At 42.7% G+C, this 11,009-nt stretch overlaps 1 protein-coding gene across 2 annotated transcripts in view; it reads left to right on the top strand.

Moving 5' to 3' along the window:
• Positions 1–1,308: 1,308 nt before the first annotated feature.
• The window catches only part of GRAMD1C (GRAM domain containing 1C), a 108,170-nt gene continuing 98,469 nt past the window's right edge, over positions 1,309–11,009 (top strand). The window contains exons 1-2 of one of the 2 annotated variants that reach the window (XM_034957113.3): positions 1,309–1,995; positions 7,545–7,691. In XM_034957113.3, the coding sequence (XP_034813004.1) occupies positions 1,969–1,995; positions 7,545–7,691 (174 nt within the window). In that variant the 5' untranslated portion in view covers positions 1,309–1,968. The remainder of the gene's footprint in view (positions 1,996–7,544; positions 7,692–11,009) is intronic. The other variant, XM_003825114.5, reaches the window with a different exon arrangement.

An 11,009-nucleotide genomic window follows, 5' to 3' on the forward strand; every position in this document is an offset into this window, starting at 1 on the left:
GAGCCACCACGCCCAGCTGCCAAAAATTATTAATTATCCATAAATGAATATCCATAAATGTATCCATAAATCATTAATTATCCTGTAACATCAACTCTAATAGACATTTCATATTCACTATTCCTCAATTTTTCTAGAATGTCTTCCCTCCCTCCCTTCCTTCCTTCTTTCCTTCCTTCCTTCCTTCCCTCTCTCTCTCTTTCTTTCTCTCTCTCTGTCTCTCTTTTCTGGAGATGGGGCCCCCCTGTGTTGCCCAGGCTGGTCTTGAACTCCTGGACACAAGCAACCCTCCCACCTTAGTCTCCCAAAGTGCTGGAATTACATGAGTGATTTCCACTGTTCCTGGCTTAGAATGTCTTTTTTATAGCTGTTTGGTTGGGAACTCTGAACCCCAAATATCTGAGACAGGCCTCAGTTAATTTAGAAAATTTATTTTGCGAAGGTTAAGGACACACCTGTGACACAGTCTCAGGAAGTCCCAATGACATGTGTCCAAGGTGGTTGGGATACAGCTTGCTTTTATATATTTTGGGCAGACCTAATACATCAATCAATACATGTAAGATTTACATTGTTTCAATCTGGAAGGGGAGACAGCTCCAAGGCGAGAAGGAGGAACTTTCAGGTCATTGGTACATAAAAAATTTTTCTGATTTGCAATTGGTTGAAAGCGTTATTATTGACTGGGAGCTGTGGCTTGCACATGTAATCCCAGCACTTTGGGAGGCCGAAGGGGGCAGACTGCTTGAGTCCAGGAGTTCGAGACCAGCCTGGGCAACATGGCGAAACCCTGTCTCAACAAACAAACAAACAAGTAGTTAAGCATGGTGGCACACGCCAGTAGTCCCAGCTACTCGAGAGGCTGAGGTGGGAGGATTGGTTGAGTCCGGGAGGTGGAGGTTGCAGTGAGCAGAGATTGCGCCACCGCACTCCAGCTGGTCTAATAGAGCCAGAACCTGTCTCAAAAGAAAAAGAGAAAAAAGAGTTATTATCAGTAGAAACGAATGTCTGGGTTACGATAAGGGGTTGTGGAGACCAAGGTTTTATCATGCAGATGCAGCCTCCAAGTAGCAGGCGTCCGAGGGAATAGATGATAAATATTTCTTCTCAGACTTAAGGTCTGTGTTGATGTTAATGAGGCATGTCCAATCCCCTCTTTCATCATGGCCTGAACTAGATTTTCAGGTTAAATTTGGAACGCTCTTGGCCAAGAGGAGGGGTCCATTTAGATGGCTGGGGGGGGGGGGCTTGGCATTTTATTTTTGGTTTACAGAACCAAGAATCTGCAATACGTACAGCAGTTAATCAGTAACTTCAATCCTTTATTGGAAGGAACAAGAGTTTCCCGGCCGGGGGCGGTGGCTGACGCCTGTAATCCCAGCACTTTGGGAGGCCAAGGCCAGCGGATTGCCTGAGATAGGGAGTTTGAGACCAGACTGACCCATATGGTGAAACCTTGTCTCTACTAAAAATACAAAAATTATCCGGGCGTGGTGGCAGGCGCCTGTAAACCACAGCTACTCGGGAGGCTGAGGCAGGAGAATCGCTTGAACTGGGAGGCGGAGGTTGCAGTTAGCCAAGACGGGGCCTTGGCACTCCATCCAGCCTGAGGAACGAGAGCGAAACTCCGTCTCAAAAAAAAAAAAAAAAAGTTTCCGAGCAATTCACCTTTTCGCACATTGGGGCAGGGTATGCCATTTCCTGGGAGGCACAGTAGTTTGAGGTTGGGAATAGGGAAGTCTCATTGTGACCCCTAGAAAGACAAGCCTTCAGGCTAACCCAGAAACACCCATCGTCAGGAATCCTTCACGGCCGCCGGAGGGCGCAAGGAGCTGCGGCTGGAAGTACTCGGAGGGCCGGCGGAGGAGGCGCGCGGAGTCTGTAACTCGCAGCGCGCGCTGGAGGTGGGCGCGGGGCGTTGCGGTGCGGTGCGCGCGGGGCGGTGCCGCGGCGGCGGAGGGAGCCGCGATGGAGGGCGCTCCGAATGTCCGTCAGGTAAGCGGGCCTCGCTGGGGCAGGTTCCCATCTGTGGCTTTAGCGGACTTTTTCTCACGGCGATTGCTTGAACCTTCTCAGATTACAGTTAATCCCTCCCTTCCCTTTTCTTCGTGCTCTTTGGAGTAATACGGAAAGTTGTTACCGAGGAAACGGTTTCCTGTGCCTCTGCGAGCCCTTTCCCTACGGGCGGTGGTGGGGACATTTGCTTCCCTGTGGGCGTTGAGGGCTTGAATTTGGTCCCGAAATGTCCTGGTGCGGATGTCTCAGCCCCAGGCCCCCTTGGGTCAGGCCCCATGGTCGTGATTCTGACCCACTGTCAACGTTTTTTCCAACCTTGCCCCCTTCCTTTCATTCTCAGCCCTGTTGCAAAGGTCCGGATAGTTTAAATCACTGTGCTGTCAGCCAAGTTTTTGATTTCAACTAGTCTAGTTTTATTTGTTTACTACCTTATTTGACAAAACGGAAAGCGTGCTTATTAATATTCAGGATGAAACCCCGCTTTTGTTGGACGGGCGCCTGCGTTTCTGAACACCGTCCTCCTTCTACATTGGTTTGTGTGTATGTATTTTACTTTTAGAGAACTGCGGTCAGTGCTATATCTTCTGAAGAGCGTTATAGTTTACAGATTAGTGGAGGTACACAAATAATTGTTGAATGAGCAAATGAATATTATTTCACTTGATTTGAAAAACATTACTATGAAATAGTCAAGCTGGATATTCATGAACCCAATCAGTCACTGATTCAGTTATGTCCCTGGCACTGGGTGTTCGGGATTAGATGGTGATTAACACAGACATGATCCCTGCTCTCAATAAACTTATTGTCTAGACTAGAGATAAAATTATTTCCTCTATTGTAGAGTTAAGGAACAGATGTACAGAGATTGACTTTGCTAAGGACCACACAGCTAATAAGTCAGAGAGACAGGAATCTACTGTAGCCACCCCAGAAAGCCAGAATGGAGTCCCATCCCAAATTTGATTCAGGTGTAGAAACTGATGATGCCACACACACACCATGAGGTTGGAGTAGAAACTGATGATGCCACACACACACCATGAGGTTGGAGTGCAGTGGCGCAATCTCGGCTCACTGCAAGCTCTGCCTCCCGGGTTCACGCCATTTTCCTGCCTCAGACTCCCCAGTAGCTGGAACTACAGGCGCCCGCCACCACGCCCGGCCAATTTTTTGTGTTTTTAGTAGAGACGGGGTTTCACCGTGTTAGCCAGGATGGTCTTGAACTCCTGACCTCATGATCCGCCCGCCTCGGCCTCCCAAAGTGCTGGGATAACAGGCTTGAGCCACCACCGCGCCCGGCCCTGGAAAAGTCTTTTACTTACATAATTAAGGTCTCCAGGGAGAGCAAGGCAGGCCTCTCAAGCAGCACTAAAATGGCTTAAGAGAACCTCAGGAAAAAACTGGCTCCAGGTCTTTTTTTCACCCTTGATGTTTGATGACTGACATGCACCATTTGAATTTGAATTTGAATTTAAGTCAGCCATCGTGGCCCAGTGCAGTGGCTCATGCCTGTAATTCTAGCACTTTGGGAGGCCAAGGCTGAAAGAAGGATTGCTTGAGGACAGGAATTTGAGACCAGCCTGGGCAACAAAGCAAGACCCTGTATCTACCAAAATAAAAAAAAAAAAAGAAAGAAAAATTAACTGGGCATGGTTGTGTGGCGCCTGTAGTCCTAGCTATGTGGGAGGCTGAGATAGGAAGATCACTTGAGCACAGGAGGTTGAGACTGCAGTGACCCCTGTTTGTGCCATTGCACTCCAGCCTGGGTGACAGAGACCAAATTATTTTCAGAAATTTAACCAAGGTGGTAGGCCTTACACTATGTGGCACAATAGCCCACCCTCCTTTTGTGAGCTCCTTTGTGAGTATGTCAAAAGACTGTCCTCAGGGGAGGATGTCATCAATGGAATGTTATACTTGTGCTCCTGGAGAAAATTTGATGCAGTTAAGATCTTTCCTGTAAAGGCTGTGTATGATGGCAAGACTGCGTACTCTATGGTTAGCCTGGTAAAGAGATATTATGTCTCTCTGGAGGTGAAGACCCACTATGGCTGAGGAGGTGTTGAAAGAGACACTGAACAGAACATATTAGCCAAATCTATCACAGCAAAATATTTACTAGTTGTGGACTGGATAGTCGGTAATTTCAACAATGTTGAGTATAGGGGCCTTCCTGGGTAAAATGACATCATCGAGGATGCAGTAATGAACCATGAGGTACCATTCATTCTTACCAAATTTAACAGGCCAAATTGGGCTGTTAAATGGAGAAGCAGTAGGGATAATTACTTTCACAAAGTACTTCTTTCTTTTTTTTTTTTTTTTGCGAGACAGAGTCTTGCTCTGTCGCCCAGGCTGGAGTGCAGTGGCACAATCTCGGCTCACCGCAACCTCCACCTCCCGGGTTCAAGCAATTCTCCTGCCTCAGCCTCCCAAGTAGCTGGGATTACAGGCGCGTACCACCACGCCCAGCTAATTTTTGTATTTTTTTTTAGTTGAGATGGGGTTTTACCATGTTGGTCAGGCTGGTCTTGAACTCCTGACCTCGTGATCCACCTGGCTTTCCCTCCCAAAGTGCTGAGATTACAGCATGGCGTGAGCCACCGTGCCTGGCTGAAGTAGGTCTTACATAACAAGTTTCAGTCCTTGAAGGCCCTGTTTTGTTTTATATTAGGTTGTATAATTTTAACTGGGCATTGAGAGTGGTGGTCCATAGGGTCTCACCGTTTTGTTTATTTTGAGACGGAGTCTTGCTCTGTCACCTGGGCTGAAGTACAATGGTGCAATCACAACTTACTGTGATCTCCAACTCTTGGACTCTGGCAGTCCTCCCACCTCAGCCTCCCAAGTAGCTAGGACTACATGTGTGTACCACTATGCCAGGCTAATCTTTAAATTTTTGTAGAGAGGGGGCCTTGCTATATTGCCCAGCTTGTTCTCCATACTCTTGGCCTGAAGTGATCCTCCTGCCTCAGTCTCCCAAAATGTTGGGATTATATGTGTGAGCCAACATACCCAGCCTGTTGTCCCACTTCTTTGAAAGCCAATTTGTAAGCTCTAAAGACTTGATTTAAATTTAGTTTATTACTAATTGTGTCAGAGTGTCCATGGCCACAATAGGATATTTTAGGGCAATGTATACCACCATCGTGGAGTATTTAGGCAAAGGTATAGTTCTGATGGTTAAAGTGAGGCATACCTATTTGTTGTCTATTTTATGTTGAATAACTCCTAAGATTGTACGGGATACCTTGTTTAAATTTAGTGGGAACTCTAGGTATAACTGTAGTTTGAGACCCAATATTGATTAAAGCCATGAAGATTTGCCAATTGCTGCATTTTAGCTGATGTTGAAGTTAACTTAGAACCTATGTTGTAGAGGCACAAAAGCCAGTCTTTTATCTTTTATCCTATAAATTATTTTAAATTCTGTATGTTTTGTTAGAACAGTTTATGGACTTCAGTTTCAGTTTTTTTTGTTTGTTTTTGTTTTGCTGTTGTATGTTTCCTCCCCTTCTATCCAGGTTTGTTGGTTTCTCCCTCTCTTTCTGGAGGTTACTGGATATACTTCAGGTGGAGGAGGTCTTCTCTACCCTCTCATGTTTACAAATTTCTTTCTCTAGAGAGCCTCAAATCAGTATCATTGTGGTTAGAGGCTTCCCCCATGGCAATGGTTATTTATAGGGTTTAAGAACCTCAAGTTTGGCCAGGTGCAGTGGCTCATGCCTGTAATCCTAGCACTTTGGGAGGCTTAGGCGGGCCGATCACGTGAGGTCAGGAGTTTGTGACCAGCCTGGCCAACATGGTGAAACTCCATCTCTACTAAAAATACAAAAATTAGCCGGGTGAGGTGGTGCACGCTTGTAATCCCAGCTACTCGGGAGACTGAGGCAGGAAAATCGCTTGAACCCGGGAGGTAGAGGTTGCAGTGAGCCGAGATCATGCCACTGCACTCGAGCCTGGGCGACAGAGTGAGCCTCTGTCTCAAAAAAAAAAAAAACACAAAAAGAACCTCAAGCTTAAGTGGAGCAGCAGCAGCAGAGATATTTAAGGATCCTGGTCCACCATAAGCTGTTTTTTTTTTTGTTGTTGTTGTTCTTGTTGTTTGTTTGTTTGAGACAGGGTTTTGCTTTGCCGGCCAGCCTGGAGTGCTGTAGCTTGATCATGGCTTACTACAGTCTTGACCTCCCAGGCTCAGGCAATCCTCCCACCTCAGCCTCCTGAACAACTGGGACCATAGGCGCATGCCACCATGCCAGGCAAATTTTTTGATATTTTTTATAGAGACGGGGTCTCACTATGTTGCCCAGGCTGGTCTCAAACTCCTGGGCTCAAGAGGTCCTCCTGCCTCAGCCTCCCAAAGTGCTGGGATTATAGGCATGAGTCACTGTGCCTGGCCCATATGCTTTTATAATGGCTACTCCTCCTTACTCCCCTATTCCATATTTGCTTTTTTCTTTTTTTAACTCCCTGATTAGTGATCTTACTTGAGCAATTACCCAATGGGCCCATATTTTTTTGAGACAGAGTCTGGCTCTGTCACCCAGGCTGGCATGCAGTGGTGTGATCTTGGCTCACTGCAACCTCCTCCTCCTGGGTTCAAGCAATTCTTCTGCCTCAGCTTCCGAGTAGCTGGGACTACAGGCCACCATGCCTGGCTAATTTTTTGTATTTTTAGCAGAGACAGGGTTTCATTATATTGGCCAGGCTGGTCTTGAACTCCTGGCCTCAAGTGATCCCAAAGTGTTGGGATTACAGGCGTTAGCCACCTCGCACAGCTGGCACATCTTATTCATTTGTTTAAACTCCATTGTTTGTATAAATCAGAGCTTATTTACTAATTTCTCTATTGATGCACGGTGAGGTTATTTCCACTTTCATAGTATTAACAAACATTCTTGACTCTATGTGTATATTAAATTGCTGCATTGCAGTATATGTCTATCTTCTTTCCTACTGGGCATTGCAAATTGTTCTCCAAAATAGTTGTACAAACGGACACTCCCATTAAATTGTATTTTTATTATTTATTGTTCCTCTAGCAGACTGTGCACTTCTGGAGATGGAGGACTTTGTTTTATTCATCTTTGCATCCCTAGTGCCAACCAAACTACCTAGCAAATAATAGTAGTTGGAAAATCTTTGTTGCATGTATAAATGTATGAACTTGGCTGGGTGAGGTGGCTCATGCCTATAATCCCAGCATTTCTGGAGGCTGAGGTAGGAGGATTGCTTTGGCCCAGGAGTTGAAGGCTGCAGTGAGCTATGATTGGGCCATTACACTCCAGTCTGGGTGAAAGAGTGAGACCCTGTCTCTAAAGAAAATAAAATAAGAATTTTAAAAAAATAAAAATAAATATATAACTAGATGAACTATTGAAGCAAAAACGTATTTATTACCGTCTTCTAAACATTTAAATATTGCCCTTTTAAAATTAATGTATATGTTGTGAACATTAACTTTTTTCTTTTTAAAATGGCCATTTCTCAATAAATAATTGACTTAGTTTGATATTTGTTTCCAGGTGATGAATGAAGGGGATTCAAGCCTTGCCACCGAGTTACAGGAAGATGTAGAGGAAAATCCTAGTCCAACTGTGGAAGAGAATAATGTGGTAGTTAAAAAACAGGGGCCAAATTTACATAATTGGAGTGGTGACTGGAGCTTTTGGGTAATTTCTTTTTTTACGTCTTTATTTTAATCTTGAATACAAATTTTCTTTAAATCTGCAAGGAGTCATATATAGTATTTGTAAAATTTCCTTCTTAGCTTCTAGATTTTAGATGTTTCAATTTTAGTCCAGAGTCCCAAAGACATTTCTGATTATTCTCTCCTTTGACCACTAGAATGCACTGTTGTCTGGTTCGATGGAATGGAATTAATCTGCTTCAGTTTCCTTGTGTGAAAACTACACCACGGAAGTGGATTCCACTTACACTGTAGCTCACTGTATTGTCAAGAGACTAATGTTATATAGAAACCGTATTTCTGAATGTTACTGAGAACATTATATAAATAGCCAGCTATTTTATATAATTGTGATTTAAAAAATTCATTCCTGTACGTAAAGAAAGTTTAGCAGTGTTCAACCTATAGTGTATAATGACTGTAAGATGGTTTTAAAGTTAGAAGCTACATATTCTGTTTCCATTGTGTTCATTCGGTTGTGTAATCTGGATGTGCTTCAGGTTTCCCCACTGTAAAATGAGACTACTGCTTGTTGATTAGGCACATTAAGATCTTAGAGTCTTTTTGGAAGAAAAACACTTCTGTATGTTACAAATGCTAACATTTATTATATTAAAGGACTCATTCTAAATCTAGCAATTCCTGTGAGAGTTATGAACCATTTGATAGAATCTGGTGTGATACAACTATAAGTGAAAATTATGTAGGATGGTAAGGCATGTATAGTTCCAATTAGTTCATTAGAAAGCTGATCTCTTGGCTGGGCACGATAGCTCATGCCTGTAATCCCAGCGTTTTGGGAGGCTGAGGTGGGCAGATTGCTTGAGCCCAGGAGTTTGAGACCAGCCTGGGTAACATGGCAAAACCCAGTCTCTACAAACAAACAAACAAACAAACAAACAAACAAACAAAAATTAGCCAGGCATGGTGGCACATGCCTACAGGCTACATCCCAGCTACTCAGGAGGCTGAGGTGGGAGGATCACCTGAGCCTGGGAAGTTGAGGCTGCATTGAGCCATGATCGTGCCACTGCCCTCCAGCCTGGGTAACAGAGAGAGACCCTGTCTCAAAAAAATAAAAATAAAAATAAAAATAAATCTCATCTTTTGAGGATTAGGTATCCTTGGTAGCAGATTTTCTTGTAATTTTAGAGTAGGCTAAAGATTCATTAACAGGTTATAAAGATTAGTACAAGTACCATCATTCTGTTCATAATTAGCAGTTCAGTTCATTGGAATCTTAACAATTATTGAATCTTAACGTGACTAAAAGGTTTTGATTTCCTATTAAGAAACGTGACAACATAAGTTTTTTTGAAATATTTTCTAAGGAAAATATTTAATTGCTAAGAAATATACAAAAATAACAATACATCCTAAAAATGTCATCTCTATTGACTATATTATTTTTGGTCACATTTAGAAAAGGTTTATGACAATATTGTAGTATTATGACCTTTCTGCACTAATTTTTTTTTTTTGAGGCAGAGTTTCGCTCTTGTCACCCAGGCCAGAGTGCAATGGTATGATCTCCAGTCATTGCAACCTCTGCCTCCTGGGTTCAAGTGATTCTCCAGCCTCAGCCTCCCAAGTAGCTGGGATTACAAGCACCTGTCACCACACCCAGCTAATTTTGTATTTTTAGTAGAGACGGGGTTTCATCATGTTGGCCAGGCTGGTCTTGAACTCCCGACCTCAGGTGATCCGCCCGCCTCGGCCTCCCAAAGTGCTGGGATTACAGGCATGAGCCACTGTGCCCGTCCTCTGCACTGATTTTTTTTTTATAGCTTATGTTTTAGATTGGGGAACCTTCATACGCTTAGGGACTATCTACAGGGCTAAGTAGTTACTGTGGTTACTATTGATAGACTTAAAGCAAGAAAAATGGTAATGCAAGAAAAGGAAAAAGCAAAGGAAGGAGATAATTTAGAAATAGGAGAGAAAAAAAGAGGGAAGTGTTCTAGATCCTTGCTACTAAAGGTGTAGTATGGGGGCCAGCAGATTTGGCATCATCTGCTGGCAATGCAGAATCTTGGGCCCAACCTCAGACTTACTGGATCACAATCTTCATTTTTCACAAGATTTTTAGGTGATTTACATTTAAATTAAAGTTTGAGAAGCACTGATTTAGAGTGTCAGAGGTTTACTTTGGCTCAGTTTGGGCCCCTAAGCTGATTGCAAACACTTTATTTTAAGGACATTGTATATGAATTCATATAGAATAGACCTAAAGAGAAGTACAGTATCTCATAAGTTTTACAGACTTTTCTACAGGTCAGTTACCCAGACACCAGAACTGTCAACAACTCAGAAGCAAACAAAAACAAAAAAAAGACCCCATATAGATAAATCAGAGTTCATGCTGATATATCTGGTAATAGGAGAGATCCTCAAATCTTCATTTGGTGTTTCTTTATTTTTTGCTATATTTTTTATAAGCTTAAATAAACTGAATAGGATATTGAAGGTAGGGAAATTAGTTGATAATAACACATAGAGATACCAGCAAGAAATGATAGCAGAAACTCAAAAAAAGTGAAGAAACCCAGACCTTTGTTTTTTTATTTTTTAATTTTTTTACTGATATCTCTTATTCTCTTTCATCATTCAAGTTTGTTCAAAACATTACAAGAGACATGAAAGGAAAAATAATTGCATTTTAAAAACTCAGTCTGTCCAAAATATAACATATGAAACCGCGCTATTATATCTTAGGAAATAAAAACATTCAAAGTTAATTTGATATCAAAGTTCAAGATGAAGACTAACCTCAAAGTATGACATGTGCAATGAAACCTGGACCTTTTAATGTGGAGGCCAAAGGTCTGTGCAGCTAAATTGGCTCTAAATAGTACTGTAGTTGGTAGAAATGGTGTTTTAAAAGTCTGGAAAATAAATAATTCATTTTTTCTCTGCCATTTAAAATCCATCAACATCTACCACAACTCTAGCATGTTGCTGTTGTTTTCTTCATTCTCCCCCAAATAAAGTAGGTATTGAAGAAAAAAAAATATGATGGGGAGTTCACTGAGGGGTCTAAAATTAACACAAGGAAGACAAGCCAGGCATTGTAGCACATGCCTGTAGTCCCAGCTGCTCAGGAGGCCTGAGAAAGGGGATCACTCGAGCCCAGGAGTTTGAATCCAGCCTAGGCAATATAGTGAGATCCCATCTCTAAAACAAACAAATGAAAATAAAACAAAACACAAGGAAGACAAGTAGCATAACAGGAATGTATTCATAAGGCACATGACCTGGTATGTAAGCAAATAATTAGGGATGTCAGAGCCATTTCACTGGA

The sequence above is a fragment of the Pan paniscus genome, chromosome 2 (genome assembly GCF_029289425.2).
Source record: "Pan paniscus chromosome 2, NHGRI_mPanPan1-v2.0_pri, whole genome shotgun sequence".
NCBI classification, from domain to species: Eukaryota; Metazoa; Chordata; class Mammalia; order Primates; family Hominidae; genus Pan; species Pan paniscus.